Source organism: Stigmatopora nigra, chromosome 5, assembly GCF_051989575.1.
Source record: "Stigmatopora nigra isolate UIUO_SnigA chromosome 5, RoL_Snig_1.1, whole genome shotgun sequence".
Lineage (NCBI taxonomy): Eukaryota > Metazoa > Chordata > Actinopteri > Syngnathiformes > Syngnathidae > Stigmatopora > Stigmatopora nigra.
In genome coordinates this window covers 883,265-904,979 of record NC_135512.1, presented here as the reverse complement: position 1 = coordinate 904,979, position 21,715 = coordinate 883,265, and the positions used below count along the sequence as shown (strand labels likewise).

At 38.3% G+C, this 21,715-nt stretch overlaps 2 protein-coding genes and 1 long non-coding RNA gene across 5 annotated transcripts in view; all 3 read left to right on the top strand.

The window, feature by feature from the left end:
- Window positions 1–3,701, top strand: part of LOC144196416 (kinesin-like protein KIF1A) — a 30,353-nt gene extending 26,652 nt beyond the window's left edge. Inside the window, exons 43-46 of the mRNA XM_077716574.1 lie at window positions 197–352; window positions 607–799; window positions 1,403–1,521; window positions 1,603–3,701. Coding sequence (XP_077572700.1) covers window positions 197–352; window positions 607–799; window positions 1,403–1,521; window positions 1,603–1,645 — 511 coding nt within the window. The 3' untranslated portion in view covers window positions 1,646–3,701. The remainder of the gene's footprint in view (window positions 1–196; window positions 353–606; window positions 800–1,402; window positions 1,522–1,602) is intronic.
- Window positions 3,702–3,791: 90 nt separating this feature from the next.
- Window positions 3,792–7,884, top strand: scly (selenocysteine lyase). Of its 3 annotated transcripts, none has more exons than XM_077717146.1 (15): window positions 3,792–3,809; window positions 4,031–4,091; window positions 4,204–4,397; window positions 5,086–5,135; window positions 5,211–5,320; window positions 5,400–5,500; window positions 5,565–5,712; window positions 5,780–5,907; window positions 6,355–6,504; window positions 6,568–6,674; window positions 6,744–6,780; window positions 6,986–7,069; window positions 7,135–7,234; window positions 7,502–7,577; window positions 7,667–7,884. In XM_077717146.1, exons 4-15 carry the CDS (start codon window positions 5,092–5,094, stop codon window positions 7,818–7,820), a joined length of 1,239 nt encoding a protein of 412 aa, XP_077573272.1. In that variant the 5' UTR covers window positions 3,792–3,809; window positions 4,031–4,091; window positions 4,204–4,397; window positions 5,086–5,091; the 3' UTR covers window positions 7,821–7,884. The 3 variants fall into 3 exon arrangements, with proteins under 3 accessions (XP_077573272.1, XP_077573271.1, XP_077573273.1); XM_077717145.1 differs by having other exon boundaries at window positions 3,794–3,809; window positions 5,089–5,135; XM_077717147.1 differs by lacking the exons at window positions 3,792–3,809; window positions 4,031–4,091; window positions 4,204–4,397 and adding an exon at window positions 4,406–4,479 and having other exon boundaries at window positions 5,089–5,135.
- An 11,253-nt stretch (window positions 7,885–19,137) lies between these two features.
- LOC144196873 (uncharacterized) overlaps window positions 19,138–21,715 on the top strand; it is a 41,859-nt gene continuing 39,281 nt past the window's right edge. Inside the window, exon 1 of the long non-coding RNA XR_013326391.1 lies at window positions 19,138–19,236. This is a non-coding gene — a long non-coding RNA (uncharacterized LOC144196873). The remainder of the gene's footprint in view (window positions 19,237–21,715) is intronic.

The window sequence follows — 21,715 nt, the reverse complement described above, 5'->3', positions numbered from 1 at the left end:
TTTTAATCCAGTTCTTTTAATCCATTTATCATAAAAAAATCTAAATATTCTATCTAAAATGGTCCGGCCCACATGAAATCGAGTTGACGTTAACGCATCTCATCTTGAAAGGTATTCAAAATGGAAGCATAACCTAAGAATAGAGGCTGAATTGAATTCTTTACTGAAAAAGAGGCCTTCTTATTTTTTGTCGCAGACCTCCCGCTCCTCGCTCCCGCGCCGTCAGCCCGACTCCCGAAGCAGCGGCGGTGGAGGCGGTGGACGGTGACGGCAAGAAGTGCGCCGGCGCCGTCTCGGAAATCAAACCGCGCATACGTCGATTCGTCCCCGACATCCAGGAGATCCGAGTCAGGTAATATAGTCTTATGTGTGTTTTAACTTTTGAAAGTTTTTTGGGAAATCAAATTTGGCGTCTTAAATTCAATGTTTACATTTGGTTACTTTACATCTTATTGATGACTTCTTATTTAAAAATAGTGTACTGTATACTAACTACTGTATTTTAATGTTAGCCAAGACATTCAAATTACAGCCAACGAAATGTTTCGCTAGCAAAGATGTGCTAACTGCTAACTGCCAACTGCTAAGTGCTTACTTTCCCGGCAGCCCCATCGTGTCGAAAAAGGGTTACCTCCACTTCCTGGAACCGCACACCAACGGCTGGGTGAAGCGCTACGTGGCGGTACGCCGGCCGTACGTCTACATCTACAACACGGAGCGCGACGGCGTGGAACGCGCCATCCTCAACTTGTCCGCCGCCCAAGTGGAGTACAGCGAGGACCAGCAGGCCATGCTCAAGGTGCCCGTCGTGTCAAAAAATAACTCGGTGCATCCATTTTTTCTATGGGTGCCACTTTGTGTGATGCTAACAGTGTTAGCGAGCACCGTTAGCTAAACAGTAAATGATTTTTGCAACTATTTGGCATGTTTTTGCTGAAAAAATAACTTAAATTGCATCCAATTATTTTTGGTATGCTGCTTTGTGTGATGCTAACGGTGCTAGCGACAACATTAGCTAAATGGCACACGATTTTTGCAAATATTCACCATGTTTACATTAAATTAAATGCATCCATTTTTTAAGTATGCTACTTTACGATGCTAACAGTGCTGACTATTTTATTTACCACAATAAACTAGCTAGCACCATTAGCATCGACTTAAGCTAACTTAAACTAAGTTAACTCACTATCTGCCTTTCCTCCGTGGATAGTTCTTAGTTTTTTTTCTTCTTTGGTGCCAACTCTGCCAGTGAGCACACCACTGCCATCTAGTGTATCAACATGGTACTGCACGTTATAAAAATAAAAACATTTCTAAAGTCACAAGCACCTCCCTTATTTAAGAAGCACTGCCTTAGTGATGAGCGACAGACGCTTAACCGACTCTCCTCTGTGCTTAGACGCCCAACACGTTCGCGGTGGTGACGGAGCACCGCGGAATTTTGCTTCAAGCCACGAGCGACAAGGACATGCACGATTGGTTGTACGCCTTCAATCCTCTCCTGGCGGGAACCATCAGGTTAGCACATGACGAAAAGGAAAAATGGTGCTAGCTCACATGCTAACATGCTAACAAATGCTAACTTTTTTTTTTTTTCAGATCCAAGTTGTCCAGAAGACGGGTAGGTCCGATGAGGATGTGACGGGAAAGACTTGAGATGTAAATAGTAGAGGCTCTCTTTTCACCGCCGCTGTCGTCGCCGCCATTTTCCCAGCGCTCCCCGGCGCCCCCCGGTGTCGGGACTTTCTCAAAGCAGCCCGCTAATCACATTCCACGTGTGCGGTGATGTCATGTAGTCGAGTCAAGTGGCACATCCGGCCTGATATTTACATACGGTACATATCTGTGTGCGTGCGAATTTGCAAAAGTATTGGGACGGGACAGAAATATGAATATTTCAGTTTGGGAAAAATTTTGCGGAAAAAAAATTGAAATTTAGCCAGACAGAAGCAACAAAAATGAAGGGAAATTGGTGGAAAAGTATTTGGACACAATGGTTGTTTGGACAAAAGTATTGGGACACCAAGGAAGGTCAATCCATCAGCTGTGTACTATGTTTTGAAGAGGGTGTGTCCAAATACTTTTGTCTCTTTAAAAAATGCATATTTTGAAAACATGTCTTTGTCACACGCTGCCTCCGTGTTCGCACAAAAACCACAAGGACGCCACCTTCACGCGCACATTTCGAAACATTCCACTTTTCACCTGGCTTTTATTTTTTTTAGTATTTCTTTCCATTTGCATGTTATTTATTCATAGACAAAATCGTGTATTTGTAAAGCGGTGCAATTTCTGCACGCGGCACTTTCGAAGACGCTTTTTCTCTCCTTTTAAACACGTGACCTCACTTTGACTTGAAGTTTTCGTTTTTCCTACGCCCCCTGAAGTGGTCAGACCAGGAGAAATTTAGGAATTTCTTTTTTCCTACTCCCCCTGAAGTGGTCAGACCAGGAGAAATGTAGGAGTACCAGTAGTATCCAAGTACTTTCTACCATATGGATGACATGTAGTGCCTCACGGTTGCATTCTTTTGGACAACCTTCACGCTGCTATAATTTATTTATTTATTTATTTATGTATTTATTCTAATTAAGGATGAACATGTTTCACTTCTGTTATTTTTTTTACAGACCTTTTATTTTCATTTTTCACTTTTCCGATGATGTGAGCACGCATCAAGTCAGCCAACTTGAGTGTGAGCTCACAAAAAATTGACATTCATTCGTTTTCTGAACCGCTTATCCTCACAAGGTTCGCAAGGGGTGCTGGGGCCTAGCCTAGCTTACCAGGGGCACCAGACAGGGGACAAAATAACCAATCATATCATATTTAGAGGGCTAAATTAGCTTAGCATTCATGTTTTGGGGACGTGGGAGGAAACCGGAGTACCCGGAAAAAACCCACACAAGCCCGGGATCGAACCCACGATCCTAGAACCGTGAGGCCGACATGCTAACCACTCAGCCGCTCTGTTTTAACACTAGTTTTTGCCCATAATTTTGGGATCTCGGATGTTTAGTTGCCGGACGTTTGGTCGCCTGGACGTTTGGTCACTTGGACGTTTGGTCACCTGGACGTTTGGTCACCTGGATGTTTGGTCGCCGACCAAACGTCCGGTCCCGGTAATTTTGCCACAATTATTTTCACTTTCCACCATTTTATATGGCAAATTTGAACACATTTAATTCTCTACATGTCCATTCATATGCGATACATATCCAATTTGCAATTCTCCCCAGCAACACATAGGCGACCAATCCCATCCTCGTTTTTCATCCAACCAAAGGTGTCACAATCACAGCACTGAATGTATAAAACCCACATTTGGTCGCTACGACAACGACTCAAGTGCTTACGTGTGTGCGCCACCGTTGTTGTTTATGACAGTCGTTTTACTTTAATTTATTAATTTGATCGCCGTCTGCTTTGAATGGAAAATGGCAAATTTTTGTGCTTCCACTTTTCTTTCTCAGAGAAAAAAAACAAAGAAAAACAAGACGTCGCATTGTATATATAATAAATACGATTGCTGTGAACGGTGTGTATCATATCATCGGGCAACTGTAAAAAGTTCCGTGTGTCTCTTTTCGAGTGTAAAGCGTCCAAATGTTTGTTTGTGTGTGTGTGAGTGTGTGTGTGTTTGCACTGAAACACGTCATTTACGGAATTCAAATAAAAGTTACAATGATGCAACATCATAGCGTGAAAAATATACTTTATCTTTTTTTAAAAGTATTCTTATGTCGAGTTCAGTTGTATTTAACTTTAACATGCAGTTGTGAAGTGAGTCAAGATTCAACTTAAAGGTACGTACTACTACAATTTTGTCTACTTTGCTAAGATGAATACGTATTGATTAAATAGTATTAATTTGGAAATTTATTTTTAATATTATTATAAGAACAGATTATTTTTAAAATGACCAGAAAACATCACTTGCTCAAGAAAAAGTTTAAGGTTGACACTCCACTAACAATATGAACTGTAACTATGAAATTACTACTACTAATACTCATTTCAATTGCAGAATTCCTTCATTTCTATTTCTATCAACATATCTGGCAACGTCTACGGCAGAATTCAATGAAGTAGGTTGCCAGGGCTTCACATCATGTAAAAGGTTATATTTTACTTACATCCAGATGCTATTTTACACATCTATATATGTCTATAAATCACTTAATTATGTTTATTCAACAGGATTTGACATCAATCAAACGAACCTGTTTGTTTATCAAGTTGCAAAATAGAGGGCGACTGCTTTACTGAATTTGCTAACCTGGCAACCCGATTGGGTAGCATCCCCTGCCTTTCGCTTAGCTAGCAGATGATTGACTCCGAGGAACGAGACGCTATTAAAAACTGACAAGCGACGTTGTACATCATTTGACAAGGTCAGAAATTAAGATTATCGATTTAAAACGCATGTAGCATCTTTATATTTATTTTTTTTATTACGACTTTTATTGCCAGCAGGTAAGGTACACGTCAAACTCGACGTCAGTGATTCATAAAATTCATGTTAAACATTTCAATTGGGAGTTGCGTTTGTCAAAATCGTTGATTTATTAGTCATACGCTTTAAATAATATATATTTCTATCTGTATGATTTTTGGGTATTAGTTTTAGTTTCAATATGACTTGGTTTCATTTTTAGTCATCATTAGAACTATCATTTATAAATGCGTATTTTAATGTATCATTGATTTAAATCATTGTACAAAATGATAGTTTTATGCTGCTTCTTGGTATAAGTATTCGTAGTAACTCAGTTTGCAACTTCTCCTAAATGCATCATGAGCACGGCGCTCTCAAACTACGTCAGGGGGTTTGTGCGTACGTTCATGGCAGCCATATTGGAGCGGTGCATGTCGGCTTTCCTCGTCCAAAAACCAAATCATCTGTAGTATTTGTTTTCAAACGGGTTTAATATGCGTATTTTATATATGCTGTGACAATTCAGGCCTTTTAATCCAGTTCTTTAAATCCATTTATAAATAATATATCTAAATATTATATCTAAAATGATCCGGCCCGCGAACCAACCTGAGTCTGACACCCTTGCATTTTCTCGTCCTTACCAGGAGATGGCCAATCAACAGAGCGCTAAGGGACAAGATGACAACGACAGGTGGGACCTTTCAAACCACTGTGCTAGCATTGTATGCTAATTAGCTGCTAATATTTGAACTTATTGAACAAATAGGATATATATGGACTATAATGCGACAACGCCGGTGGCCCCGGAAGTCATCCAGTCCACGTACGAGGCCTTGTGGGACGCCTGGGGGAACCCAAGCAGCAGTTATGAAGCAGGTGAAGCCATTTAATGTTCATGTCATTCATCATTTTGAAATATGAACTGTTTTTAAGAAAACTGTTCTTTCACTCAAAGGGAAGAAAGCCAAGTCCGTCATTAGCCAGTCCAGGGAGAATGTGGCCACCATGATTGGGGGGAAAGCCCAAGACATCATTTTCACGTCGGGAGGAACTGAGGTCATTGTTGATTTTTTTATTTTTTTATTTTTTTTTAATTATTCACATTTCTAAATGTTTTCAGGCCAACAACTTGGTGTTCTACACGGCCGTGGAGCATTTTCGCCGGCAAAATGGCCACGTCGGAATCCTCCCGCACGTCGTCGTCTCCGACCTGGAGCACGACTCGGTGAAACTGTTTGCCGAACATTTGAAGAAGGAAGGCCTGGCGGGTACGAGGATGCTAACAAGCTAGCCGGCTAACCGCCTTTGGAGATCTACCTTTGCTTTCTCCCACAGATTGGAGCTCCGTGCCGGTTTCGAAAGTGACGGGACGGGTGGAGGTGGACGACGTGGTGGCGGCCGTCAACCCCCAAACTTGCCTGGTGTCCGTCATGCTGGCCAACAACGAAACGGGGGTCATCATGGTAGGAAAAGTCCGCCCCCAAAATACACTCTTAATAGGACGTCTTAAGTCGTGGGCTGGACCATTTTAGATTATTTTTTTATATAAATGGATTAAAATAACTGGATTAAAAGCCCTGAATATTCCGTTTTCTATAGATCTAAAACAATGTTTATTTTAGCTTTTTTAAAGTATATTTTTAGATTTTACAAAATGATTTTTGAACTAAAAACAGAAAAAAATGATTAAAAAATGACAATAATTGATTTAATTTTTTTTAACTTGATTCTAAAACTGAAAATTGGCACTCATCATTGACTTTCCCGGGCCGCACAAAATGATCAGGCGGGCCAGATTTGGCCCCCGGGCCGCCACTTTGACACCAGTCTCTAATATCTTAGTATTTTTGGCTGACGTTTCAGAAATAACCAATCATAGCATTTCCCTTCATATTTTTTTTTCCCATCAGCCCATCCGTGAGATTTCGCGCCGCCTGGCGTCGCTAACGTCGCCGTACGGGCGCGTTTTCCTCCACACGGACGCCGCTCAAGCCCTGGGAAAAATCCCGGTGGATGTGGAGGACCTGGGCGTGGATTACCTCACTGTGGTGGGCCACAAGGTGGGAATGCTTTGCCTGAAGGTGGCGCCATCACCTAAAAAAAATGTAATTTTTTTCCCACAGTTTTACGGGCCGCGAATCGGCGCATTATTTGTCAACGGTCTCGGGGTGAAAACGCCACTCTATCCCATCTTGATGGGCGGCGGTCAGGAGAGGAACTATCGACCCGGGTAATTAAGTTTTATTTAAAAAAATGATTTTTTTTACATTTGTAACATTTTTATTTTTATTTTTTATAGCACAGAAAACACACCAATGATTGCTGGATTAGGAAAGGTAGGTTTTGCTAATGGTCGGTTATCCTCACAAGGGTCGCAGGGGGTGCTGGAGCTCATCCCAGCTCACAACTGGCACCAGTTGAAGCTCACCCTGTTTGAGATCTATTACTTCCCATTAAAGTCAATGTTAATTGGCAATATTTTGAGAAAATCCATTTTTTTATTCATATAAATTTCTAAAGACATTTTTTTATGTCCAATAGGCTGCCGAACTGGTGACACGTGACCTGTCCAAACACGAGAAACACATGCGAGACATACGTGATTACCTGGAGGAACGTCTCAAGGTGTCTTTAAAAACATCTCAAAATATGTAAGCGTTTATAATATTATTATTTTTTTTGATTGACAGGTGGTCTTCAAAAACAAGCTGCACTTTAATAATCATTTCCCGGGTTCCACCCGCCTTCCCAATACTTGCAACGTGTCCATTTTGGGTCCACATTTACAAGGTTTGCCTTTTAAAACAATATTTTTATTTCTGTCAAAATGCCTCTGTTGACGGTGGTGTTCCTGCAATGCACATTTCCTGCCAGCAGATGGAGCCCAATTTAGATTGAGCTCTAATCCTTTTATTTAAATGCATAATAGTCCCTGCTGTAGGTTGCAGCTTTACTTGATGCATTTTTCACCAAATTATGACATTTGTGGCATATAAAATGGCCCATATCGTGATAGTTTGTTTTTAATATCCCACACTTGTGCCGTTCTTCCCGCAGGTTGGCGAGTTTTGTCCAAATGCAAAAAGCTTCAGGCTAGCGTGGGCGCCGCCTGCCATTCAGACCGCGGCGATCGGTAAACACGTTGCTGGACTTTAACATTTATGCCAAGGGTGTGGGACCATTTTAGATATAATATTTAGATCTTTTTTTTAATGGCCTCAGGCCTTCCCACATCCTTTTGAGCTGCGGCATCGCTCCCGAGGTGGCGTCCAATGCCCTGAGACTCAGCGTGGGCCGAAGCACCAGCAAGGAGGACGTGGACGGGGTCGTCGAGGACCTCCGAGAGGCCGTCAAACTATTGGAGCAGGAGTCTTGAACGGACATGCTTTCATGGCATGTTATTCATTTTTTTATACATAAAGGCACAAATAATGGCTTGAGATTGAGTGGTGGTTAAATTTATTGCCTGAATTGAAAACGCACAACTGTTACAACACTCCACCTTTAACCTAGTATTTTGCACTTTTACAATTTACACTGTTAATAGCTCCTTAATTCGACAACCTTTTATTTTAATCTCAACCGTTAGAAGGATTTTTTGAAGGTCAACGATGGAAAATAAACGAAAAAATACGAGATTTTTATCAGGCACCTGTTCGGGAAGCCACCACTGGACTGACCGTAGGACACGCAAGGACCCCGGAAACCAGCTGCGCCGGCCATGACGCATGGTATACACACACGGTAAGATCTTCTTCATTTATTTTATTAAAAGAAAGTTATGCGATATGAATTTAGTCTTTGAAGGCATTCTTTATATATATCCCGATGAGAAACGGCCTAAATGAAGTATCCAAAATGTATATTAAAACAAAAGTAGTGCTAAGCCACAAGTGTGCTAGCACCAATTAAAATTAGCATGCTTCCGCTTTTACTTATGTAAATATTCGTTTGTTTTCGTTGTCTGTGCACTTGATCTCATTTTACTTGTATAATGACAATAAAAGCATTCCGTTCGATTTAACAACAACCAAACGTCTTTTCCCGCATTTTCTCGAGGTCATCAATTTTCAAAATAAAATCAACCACATTTTCATCATGCCTTGTTCACTCTATGGCTCCTTTAGCCCTGTAATTATCAATCAGATCGCTAGGGGGCGATATAGCACAACACAGTATAAAAATAATGCCATTTAAAAACATTAAGATTCAACTTGATAAATCTTTTAATAATTAGCTTTAGCAGTCTTACTTATATTAAACAAAGCCTTGCATTTAGAAAAAAAGTTTGATAATATAAAATAAAGGAAATAATGATAATATATGACAACATTTAGAAAAATGCTAAATGATGCTTTAGCGTAGCTAACATTTTCTTTCTGTCATCACGTAAACAGCTCAGGCGAGTATGAATAATTAAGTTAGTGTGAATAATGAACAAATTTGGTGGCAACACGCTCATCTGATCCCCTCGTGTGCGGCTAAATCACGGCGGCTTGATGAGCTGTTGCTTTATTAAGTCAAAAGAGGCGCTAATCTGGCTAGCAGATGGCCCACCTCGTCTTTATTTACAAACAAGGAAAACAACAACAAGACATTCGTATCCTCAGGTTAAGGATAGGAAGAAAAAAAATGGATTATTTAACACAACTGCTGTTTTTCTTGCCCTCTATTTTTATTATTTTTGTGCCAAATTGAAAAAAAAATATTTTTTAATACAAAATAGATACAACTGAGATTAAAATTTAAGACACCAATAATTAATTTGACATTTTTACAATAAAATATAAACATCTGCCCACTTAATGAAATAAAATACATGAAATATAACACAAAAAATAAAATATGCCATCTAAAATACATTTAATATCATTCATAATAAAACCATAATTATATCTTTTGACAAAAATATTTTAAAAAAAGGAAAACTGCCTTTTTTTTAAATATAAAAAAACTTTACTTTTAGGTCACCAATGTCCCTAAACTATTAATCAACTATATAATAGTTTCATTTGAATAATTAATTTCATAATCCAAGTTATCAATTAGTCCATTAATCCTAATTTGCACTCTAGAAACAAATACAATTTTATAGTGTTGTTTATTTCATAATAATCCCCAAAATGGTTTTCGAAACTGCGTTTCTTAGCATTGTGCTAGTTTCTAAAAGCATTTTTTTTGCTAGCTAACTTGTATTTCTAATCAATATCTGTCAATCATCATTTTGGTGTGTTGTCACGCGAGATTTTTTTTCCATGGAGATTATACGTGCGCCATTCCCAGACGCACGCTGGCCGATTAGTCGTCTGCCACCGCCGTAATCCCGTCGTTTACGCAAATCAGCCCGATTTTGCCAATAATCTGACATTACCGTTTAACCCCTTGCATGCCGTGGACCACCATAGAGGTTTCCATACATTTCCCAGGTACAGTTCTACCTCCAGATACGTTCTTAATACGTTCCGGGACTGAGCTCGTATGTCGATTTACTCATGTTTCCCATAGAAATGAACTATAAAAAAATAATTAATTGGTTCCAACACACTGAAAAAACACCCAAAACAGGATATTGGATTGGAAAAAGAGTTTATTTGTTCTAATTTGCCATCTATTAACAAAGTAACAGATAACTAGTGGTTTAATAGTACTAAAATGTGTTTAATAGTACTAAAATTTGACAGATTTCGAGGTGAGATTTTTGGCACGGCAACGCGCTTGTAACATAAAAAATAAATTTAAATAAACTTGGATTATGATGTAGACACACTCAGGAAATAAATGTAATCTAACCTTACACTAAACTTAATTCTAATTTTGTTTTAAATTTTGATACCTTTCTTCTGGTTCTATTGGCCCCGCCTCCACCCTGTCTTTCAGATGCAGCCTATCAAGGGTTGTTTACTTTTGTCTTCCCTTCAAAATATTCCCAAAATGATGCACACAAATGTCCTCACAATAGTATAACGCACAAACGAGAAGTAGTATATACTCCTCTCGTATTAGCGAACAAGCTCCGCCATTCGCACTGACTAACAGGAAAAAAAAACACCAAAATAATTCCCTTATCTCAAATTCTTCAACACGTTGATCCGGCTTTGATGACAACAGGCGCGTGAGAAGCTCCCACCATCCCTCCAATAAGCCCCTCCCACACCAAAAAGAATTCTAATACCCGCATTGACTCCCACGCTGTCCATATGGCCGGCGACTGGACAGCTTGCCGACCGCATCATTAATTTGTCCTGGTTTGGCGTCTGCCTCTTTCATTTATTTTCCCGCCCTACATTTCCCTCAAACACGAGCTGTCGATTAATCAATGAATCGATCGGTGACTCAGCGGCAGTCAACAAATGTCGCCATTTTACGTCATTTGTAAATTGTGTGCAGAAAATGGCTTTTTTTGACCATATATTGATTCTCAGTGGTACTTCTACTTAAAAAAAAGTCTGATTTTTTTGTAAGTAGTACATTACAGTGCTACCTCGACATACCCCTACATACGAGCAATTTGAGATTAGAGTACAATTTTGAGCAAATATTTATCTTGAGGTATGATTACAATATAAAGGTAACTAATTTTGTTTTATCCTTTTGTGAGGACATTTGTGTGCATTATTTTGGGAATATTTTGAAGGGAAGACAAAAGTAAACAACCCTTGATAGGCTGTATTTTGATAGTCAGGGTGGAGGCGGGGCCAATAGAACCAGAAGAAAGGTATCAAAATTTGAATTAAGTTTAGTGTAAGGTTAGATTAAACTTATTTTTAAGTGTCTACATCATAATCCAAGTTTATTTACATTTATTTGTTATGTTACGAGCGCCTTGCCATGCCAAAAATCTCCCCTCCTCGAAATCCGTCTAATTTTAGTACTATTAAACACATTTTAGTACTATCAAACCACTAGTTATGTGTTACTTTGTTAAAACATGGCAAATTAGAACAAATGGAAATGTTTTCCCAATCCAATATGCTGTTTTTGGTGTTTTTTTTCCAGTGTTAGAACCAATTAATTATTTTTTTAGTTCATTTCTATGGGAAACTTGAGTAAATCGACATACAAGCTCAGTCCCGGAACACATTAAGCTCTTATCTCGAGGTACCACTGTACTTAGTTCTAAAGCAATTTTTTACATAGTTTTTTCTAGTAAAAATCCTGAAACCTGTCTTTTTAAAGATGCTATCGTTGATCATTGTTTGGCCTTTCCATCTTTTTGATTGTATTACGAGCAAGCCAGATGACACGAATGCTTCCACCACCCACTCACTATTCATTTCATTTTTGATTAAATTGGACTTAAACGGGACAAGCTGACAGGTGTAACAACAGATGGTTGCGCAAATCTGACCACGGATCAAATAACGGAAGCAAACCCGCAGCAGAAATTGACATTTTAATTCTCTGTTATGAATCTGGGAAATATGTGTTAAGCGCCATTGTAATCCAAACATATTGTTGATTGGACATTTGGAGGAAAATTCATTATTAAAATGAAGATAATGACATAAAACTAGTCACCCAATACAAGAACCAGGTCATATTTTCACTTTTTTTGTCATTAAAAATGATTTTAATACTAAAGACAAGTTTCGTGTAGTCCGCCTTTTCGCTCAATGTTAGCTGGGATAGGCTCCGGCACCCCCGGGATGAATGATGTTTAAAGAAAAAAGAAATGAACAAATAGTTTAGTTATTTTTGACATTAAAAAAATATATAGTTGTAATTTAACGCCGCAATTGATCAGATTAGCATCTAACAACAATTCAATCTATAGTAGCCCATTTACTCAACTGTAGTACTTACGTACGCCACCGGAGGGTGCTCACAATCTGTTTTCAGCAATTTCTAGTTGACGTCAAAGCAGAATAAACGATTATTATTTCGATTCTACTACTTTATGATTAACATTTTAGCAGGAAAAATGCAACAAAAAAACACAAATTGGATGAGGAATATTATGGGTTGTCATTGTGGTTCTTCACAAGACATTTTTTAAAAGGATAACTGAAATTGGGAAATTTATATTTCTTCTATGTATTGTATAAAAAATGTCCTGACAACATTTACTAATTTATTCTTTTTATTTATTTAAAGGAAAATACATTTCTCTATGCTGGAACTGCTTCAACCAATGACATGTGAGTATTCCATATGCCTTTATTTTACATACACTTGAGTCTGTTATTAAGTTTAGGCTCCGCCCATAAGTTGTGTATCTTTTGTTGTTGTTTAAAATGTATTTTCTACATTTTCCAATCTCTAAAGAAATGTGCAGTTTACACAATTTAAGCACTTATCTTCTAAATGATAAACTAATATAAAAATAGTTGTTGATTACCGTATTCTCCGGACTATAAGTCGCACTTTCTTAGTTTGACTGGGACTCAGACTAATACTCAAGTTTCTGCTAGGCTTTTTTGGGCAAACTTTTGGGCCTGGGGGGCCACATTGACTTTAAAAATTTGACAGATGGGCGGGTCAGCACAAGATAGGATACATATAAAAAAGTGCATCCGTTAACAGTACATATGAAACATAAAGAGAAAAAAATGACTTAACATACTCATCAGTCATCATTAAAGTAAAAAGTATCAAGTACAAATTAAAGGAATGTATTAAGAAATATTAGAATGTCATTTAAAAAAAGATAGAAGGCCTGTAAAACACCGAAAAAACAAATTAGAGTGGACACAGCTACTGACACTGGCTTCCGCGTGACGCCGCCATCTTGGGGAGAAAAAAATAATAATTTGTACAACATCGGGGGCCGGATTAAAATGCCTAACGGGCCCGTATGTGGCCCGCGGGCCGTAGTTTGCCCACGGTGTTTTAGACCATACCTTTATGTTAATAAAATATCCATTTAGGCCACCCGTAAGACATAAATGTGGCCGGAAAAATGCGGTAAGTGGTTTAATGGCGTCGTCATCCACCACACTATCGACGCATATTGATGTCAAGATGGAGCTGAATGAGGTCGACGTTTGCAAAGTTAACACTTGACTCGTAAATCACAGCCAAATTAGCACGAGCACGGCGCGCACTGGCTTCTTTATCATCTTGATTATTTTGGTTGCCGTGGCGGCGACGACGGCGGCGGCGGCGCTGATGATGAAAGTTATCGGGGCGATGGGCCAGATAGCGCTGGATGCGCCCAGATAAATTGTTAATTAGAAAAGCCGAATATGAATGAGGCGCCCTCATTGTCTTACATTAACAAGTTTAATTTGACGCCGTCATAGCCAGTGATTACAGATAGCAAATCATAATAACAATAATAATCATTAGCTACGTGCTAACTCTTGGAACGCCGTTGACGCTAATGAACGTCAAAAATATATATTTTTTAAATGATTTTGGTCATTTGTTTTCTGAACCGTTCATTCTGACGAGGCTCGCGGGGGTGCTGGAGCATATGTCGACGAGTAGGAGGAGTGTCAACTTATGTGAAGTGGATATTGGGGGTGTCGGAGTGCTAGGGAAATTTCCAGGGTTGGGTTTAATGTATATTTTAACTGTTAATCACTAAAATATTGGATCATTCATTCATTTTCTGAATCGCTTTATCCTTGCAAGGATTTACATCCTGATTGGTCGCTCCAGCACCCCTTATACAGTCGTACCTCAACTTATGAAATCAATTGGTTCTAGAACTTTTAACCCTAAACAGTTCATAACATTATTATTTTTTTTTAAACATTATTGTGGTAATAGCATATTTTTTTAAAACATCAATGTGGTAATAACATATATATTTTTTAACATTATTGTGGTAACATTATTTTTTTAACATTGTGGTAACAATATTTTTTAACATTATTGTGGTAACATTATTTTTTTAACATAATTGTAGTAACCTTATATTTTTAAACATTTTTTTTAACATTATTGTGCCAACATTATTTTCCTTAACATTATTTTGGTAACATTATTTTTTTAAACCTTGTTTTTTTACCATTATTGTGGTAACTTTATCACCACAAAAATTTCAAAATAAAAGATTCAGGAAATGCATTGCCATTCAGAAGGGATTCATAACCAGAAATTTCATTTGTAAGTAGAGTTACAACTATAATACATGCTCGAACTCCATCCCATAGACTGAACCAAAAGCTTTCCGTCCCCTTCTGATGACATCATCATCCCGGCCAAATATATTAGCCGTCGCTTATTCTTTTCTGCGTTTAGCAACAAAGTTCCAACTCGCGATCCAATTCCTTTCCAATGTCGGGTCTGGTCTAATTGGGGGAAGGCATCCCTGAAGCAGGCGGGGGTTAATCACCCCCCCCCCCCCCCCCCCCCCCGGCAGATCTGGCAACCCCGCCCCACATTTGGCGCGCGCACCCCCCGCGGCACTGATTTGCAAGAGTAGATTAATCAGAGCGGGTCCTGATGAAATTTTTGCTGTTATTGTTCCCAATTTTAGCAACATCTTTTATTGTCTTCATCACTCATCGGCAGGGGGCGACGGAGCCAAGGTGGGGGGGGCTTCGCACATGCGTCAATTATGCAAATGACTCGGCGCACTTTTGCAGATTACTTCACTCGGCGGCTGTTGTTTGCGAGGCTTTTGATTATTAAATATTATTAGGGTTTTTTTTTCTTCTCCATCTGCCGCAATCAAAGTGGCGTGCAAACTACATTTTAAGCGCTTCAAACCGGCACAAACCAGAATAAGAAGGAACAGATAGGTCAAAACAGTATCATTATTTTTTTAAACATTATTGCCGTAATAACATTTTTTTTAACCATTATTGCGGTAACATTATTTTTTGAAACATTATTTTCGTAATAACATTTTTGAACGTTGTTGTGGTTATAACATGTTTTTTTAAACATTATTGTGGTAACATTATTTTTTTAAACAATATTGTGGTAACATTATATTTTTTAACATTTTTTTACATTATTGTGGTAAAATAATTTTTTTAAATATTATTGTGGCAATAACATATTTTTTAAAAACATTATTGTGGTAAAATTATTTTTTAAACATTATTGTGCTAACATTATTTTTTTTAACGTTATTTTCTTTACATTATTGTCATAAAATTATTTTTTAAAATATTATTGTGGTAACATTATTTTTTTAAACATTATTTTACACATTAAATTGTGGTAATAACATTTTTTTTTAAAACATTATTGTGGTAAAATTATTTTTTTAAACATTATAGTGGAAACATTATTTTCTACACTATTGTGGTAATAACATATATTTTTTTAAACATTGTGGTAAAACTATATATTTTTTTAAACATTGTGGTAATTTTTTTTTTTTAACATAATAATAATAATAATAATCGGACATAGGACATTATTGTGATAACATTATTTTAAACTGGCCCAAACCAGAGTCAGGAGGAACAGACAGGCCGACGCCCCCCACCCCTCAGGCCCCGCCCCTCCCCGCCGAGAATTGAATTTGAGTTTATTTCAATTAGGGGGGCACTTAATGATATTTTAATCTGCCGCCTTTCATTTTCCAGGAACGGGCGCCGCCGCCGCCGTTGAAAGGTTTTTCGGGGCCGGAATAAAGAACACACACACAGATTGACGTTGTGATCTCGGACGCCGATAGGAAATTAAAGCTTTTATCGCCGCTGTTTTCTTGTTAAGACGCTTCGCTCACTCGCTCGCTATCTTACTTTCTTTTTTTCTCGCCACCGCCCGATAAGAACGTGAATGAATCTATTTTTTTTTTCATTTCGTTCTTTATTCCCTAAAAAATAAAATGGATTTGCTAGCTTTTTGGAAGGTTTCATCACGGTGGGTTTAGGATCTCTTAACTCACGGGTGTCAAAGTAGCGGCCCGGGGGCCAAAGCCGGCCCGACGAATCATTTTGTGCGGCCCGGGAAAGTTAAACATGATTGCCGATTTACTGTTTTAGGATCAAATTCAAATTTAGAGTATAGATGTATATTAAATTTCCTGATTTTCCCCATTTTAAATCAATAAATGTCATTTTTTAATCATTTTTTTCTGTTTTTAGTTCAAAAAACATTTTGTAAAATCTAAAAATATATTCAAAAAGATAAAATCAACATTGTTTCAAATCTAAAAAAATATGGAATTTTCTGGGTTTTTAATCCAGTTTTTTTAATCAATTTATTAAAAAATAAACGAAATATTATATCATATATAATATATATAGTCATCCAAACTTTGAAAAAAGGTTGAATACGAGTTTTTTGATGTCTCATGTCTACAATAGCTAAAAAAAATATCATTTATTCATCATTTTCTTCAAGAATTAGTCCACTTATTTGGATTCAGGACAAATGAGTGGGAATATTAGAGGCCGGCTGGTTTCATAGCTCTGGCTTTTCTGCGTTCATTAATTCTATTTTTGTCCCAAATGGTGGCGGCGACCAATGTAGTGGCGGCGTGGTGGTGGTGGTGGTGGTGGTGGTGGTGGTGGTGGTGGGCGGGGCCTGTGGTCATCATCACATGCCATCCAGACCTTCCCCAAACTCTTGACAGCGCTTTGACGTGCTCCGTGTTAATTACAGTAATGGCAGCCATTCTCATTAAGTCATTGTTTACGTAGCCCGGGGTGGGTGGGGCGCGCGGGGGCGCTCGGCCCCGCCTCGTTAACGCCGCGCAGCTGCTACTCGCGGTGCCGGACGCCGTCGTTTTCAAGAATAGAAGCCAGCCATCCCCTTCAGGCTAAGAAAAAAATAATCTCCTTAGCGCCCTCTGGTGGAAGTGCGATGGAAAGTGCGTCCCAAGAAAGGCTGCAATATTTACGCTTAATCACGTTTTAGTACCAGCCTGATAAATAATCAATAAATAATAATACAATAATAGTACTCCACTTAATACATGTGTAGTATGTAGTCTACATAATACTGGTAGTAATCCACATAGTACACAAGTAGTAGTCCACACAATACCCAACTAGTAGTCCACATAATATCCAAGTAGTATTCCACATCATACCCAAGTCGTAGTCCACATAGTACCCAACTAGTAGTCCACATAGTACCCAACTAGTAGTCCACATAGTACCCAACTAGTAGTCCACATAGTACCCAACTAGTAGTCCACATAGTACCCAACTAGTAGTCCACATAGTACCCAACTAGTAGTCCACATAGTACCCAACTAGTAGTCTACATACAACCCAACTAGTTGTCCACATAGTACCCAAGTTGTAGTCAACATAATACCCAAGTAGTAGTGCTTATAGTACCCAACTAGTAGTCCACTTAATACACAAGAAGTAGTCAACATAATACTCTGGTAGTAGTCCACCTAATACCCAAGTAGTAGTAGTACACGTAATACCCAAGTTGTAGTCCTTATAATACCCAACTAGTAGTCCACATAATATTCTGGTAGTAGTCCACATAATACCCAAGTTGTAGTCCACATAGTACTCGAGTTGTAGTCCACATAGTACTCGAGTTGTAGTCCACATAGTACTCGAGTTGTAGTCCACATAGTACTCAAGTTGTGGTCCACATAGTACCCAAGTTGTAGTCCTCATAGTACCCAAGTAGTAGTCCTCATAGTACCCAAGTAGTAGTCCTCATAATGCCCAAGTAGTAGTCCACATAATATCCAAGTATAATACCCAAGTAGTAGTCCACTTATTCAAGGTCAAAGGAAGATGCGTCCCGAGAGGCAGCTTTATTTGCGCTTAATCACGCTTTGGTAATGTACTAGTTTCTACCAATAGCAGACTAATTAGCCGCGTTGGCGGCGTTGGCGACGGCCGTGAATTACGGCGCTCTTGGTTGTTGGCGTGCGCTAGCGCTAGCACGCTGCGCCTCGCCGCTCAAGCGCGCCTTAATTAAGAAGGTAAATTGTTAATAGCCCCTGCCATCCATTGGCGTCTTTTTCATATTCTGTTTACTTTTATCTTTGGCTAATTAACGCTACTTATCACGCAGGACCGTGGGTGTGCGCCTCGTTAGCGTTAGCCGGGAAAATAAGCTTTTAATCCTCCGCTCCTCATGGAAATATGGAAATAGGCGCTGCTCTTAAAAACTAGTCGTTACCGCCCCAGTTGGAGGGGAAGGTGGGCGTTTTGGGGCGGAAAGTTTTTATTTCATTTCATTTTTAAGTTTGCCAGAATTGATCATGTCGGAATTTCCATCTTGTTATTTTGCGTCTTTTTGTTTAACTGCGTTTTAACCCTTTTGGAACGGCCATTTTGAAAATTTGGAGAGAAACATGATGCAGTTGTTTAGCTAACTGTTAGCCACTGACTATGCTAGACATCTAGTTGAATTCAATATTTGTTTTATTGTATAATGAGATTTAAAGGTTTGCAACAGTTAACAATTAACTAATCTGTAAGTAACAATTAATAATATATACATGATATGTAAATAAAAATAAATAATATATAAATAATTTGTAAATAAATATAAAAATACTCGTTAAATAACAAGAAATAATGTATAAATATGTAAATAATAAATAAATAAATAATATAAATATGTAAATCATAAATAAATAAATAAATAATATAAATATGTAAATCATAAATAAATAATATAAATATGTAAATAATAAATAAATAAAATAAATATGTGATCAATAAATTATATATGAATATGTAAATATCAATAAATCATATAAATAATCTGTAAATAACAATAATAATAATAATACATAAATAATCTGTAATATGCCAGAAAATATGGTTAAACTTTTTTTGTTTTATTTTCCACAGAAAAGAAAATGGATGCCAATCTTTCCAATTTATCAAAGCACCCCCATGTGGGCTTTTAATGTATTGCAAAGTCCAAATGTCGCCGCTGGAGGACAGTCACCCACGGTAAGTTCCTTTTTTTTTTTGTGATCCTTTTCCTCGAATGGTAACGTGTCCCCCGCCCTGAAATGAACCGCCATTAATGACCATTTGGGATACTTTTCAATCATCTGAAGTTAATCTCGCGCTTGGTCGCTCAAATCAAACGCAAGCCAGCGCCTCCGTAACCACCGACGATGGGTCGCTCGAGAGGGAGAAACGCGTTTTGATGTCCCACGAAAAACACGGTCATGTGTGTATTTTGAAGGGATGCGGTTTGTTTGTTTTTGGCCGGCTTTTTTATACCTCACATTTGCACATTCCTCCATTTTGAATGAAATGCTTTTATTGTCATTTTTCACAAGTAGAATGAGATTTCAAGCTTCACCATAAAGTGCACAAATAACAACAAACAATAAGCAAATAATAAGCAATAAATAAATAAGTGGTCATCAACACCAGTAGGGAAGTCTACAAATAACAAACTGATAAATAATTAATAAATAATGATGATAAATCATCAATAAATGATTATACAATAATGAATGGTCAAACTAGTAGTCCACATAATACACAAGACGTAATCCACATAATACTCTGGTAGTAGTCCACATAGTACACAAGTAGTCCTTATAATACCCAACTAGTAGTCCATATGATACACAAGCAGTAATCCACATAATACACAAATAATAGTCCACATAATACACAAGATGTAGTCAACATAATACCTTGGAAGTAGTCCACATAATACTCTGGTAGTATTCCACATAATACTCTGGTAGTAGTCCACATAAGACACAAGTAATAGTTCACATAGTCCACATAGTACACAAGTTGTAGTTCACGTAGTAAACAAGTAGTAGTCCACATAGTACACAAGTAGTAGTCTCCATAATACCCAACTAGTAGTCCACATAATACACAAGCAGTAATCCACATAATACACAACTAGTAGTCCAGATAGTACACAAGTAGTACGTAGTCCACATAATACTCTGGTAGTAGTCTACATAGCACACAAATAGTAGTCCACTTAATGCCCAACTAGTAGTCCATATAATACACAAGGAGTAATCCACATAATACACAAATAGTAGTCCACATAATACACAAGAAGTAGTCAACATAATACCTTGGTAGTAGTCCACATAATACACAAGTAGTAGTCCACATAGTACACAAGTAGTAGTCTACATAGTACACAAGTAGTAGTCCACATAATACATTGGTAGTAGTCTACATAATACACGTGTAGTACTTAGTCCACATATTACCCGAGTAGTAGTCCACATAATACTCTGGTAGTAGTCCACTTATTTATGACCTGAGTAGTAGTCCACATAGATAAGTGGTCAGGTAGAAAAAGTGACTAAAGTGGTTGGTTTGGCATCTTATTGCAAGATAAGATCCTGTTAGATGCAGAAGTGGAGGTTCTGGAAGTATTTGTGATTTAGCTTGGCCTCTCTGTCCTCCACTCTGTTTGTCTTGGCTGTTATGCTCCTGTAGCGCCTGCCAGAGGGCAGCAGGTCGAATAGGCGCATTGACATGTTTACGTTACCCAGTTTATTCCGCTCCTAGCTAGCTGGTAGCGCAAAACTCATTTTCCTAACTACTAGCATCGCAACAAACCGTATTTCGTTCACTGCCGACTCTCTGTCGACTCATTGGCTTGGACGTTAGCGGGCCATTGTGATCCCTGACAGCCAAAGCCAGTGGAGCCGCTGTGACTCACCCGCATATCAGCGCTAATTAGCCCATCGCCGTAACGAGGTGTTCACATCTAACGGAGAAGAAGAAGAAGAAGAGGTCGCAGGCAATCAACGGCGCAAAGTGCAAATGAGAATTACTTACTCACAAATGAATTATACGCTAACATTTTTTATTTATTTTTCTTCCCCACCGTAACTCCCCCCATCCCCCACCCTGCCCAGCCCGTTAATTAAATCCTCTGGCATCAGATGTCTTTTACTTAATTTCCCACTTCTATTAGCATAATAAACTGCGCGCGTGAGCTAGCACAATGCCACGGCAGCGCTAATGGAGGCTATTTATTTCACTGTATTATTTAATGCTACGCTAATAGGACAAGGGGTATCAAACTCGCTTTGTTGAGTGAGCCACGTTGGATCACTTTCTGGCCGCCATTCACGGCGCTTGGCGTCCAATTTAGTTTGACGGGGAGGGGCGGATGGACGGTCAAAGGTGATTGGACGCCGCCATGGCCCGTTTAAGTGAATTTGGGTAGATAAATTGTGATATTTGGTCAAGTTTGCAACACGTCAAAACAATTTTCTAAAATTTTAATTATAAAAATTGTAAAAAAAAATTATAATAATATTTTGAAAGAGCGATGCAGTTCGTAGAAAATATTTTATATCTGTACCTATACCTAATAATATACCGATACCTAGCAATATATCTATATCTAGCAATATATCTATATCAAGTAATATATCTATATTTAGCAATATATCTTTTTCTATATTTAGCAATATATCTATAT

Excerpts from the sequence above, each read along its gene's own strand:
- scly (XM_077717146.1), top strand. The coding sequence starts at position 5,092 with ATGGCCAATCAACAGAGCGCTAAGGGACAAGATGACAACGACAG. Across the intron at positions 5,713-5,779 it reads GAAGAAGGAAGGCCTGGCGG|ATTGGAGCTCCGTGCCGGTT; the intron begins GTACGAGGATGC and ends TTTCTCCCACAG. Across the intron at positions 6,675-6,743 it reads GAGAGGAACTATCGACCCGG|CACAGAAAACACACCAATGA; the intron begins GTAATTAAGTTT and ends TATTTTTTATAG.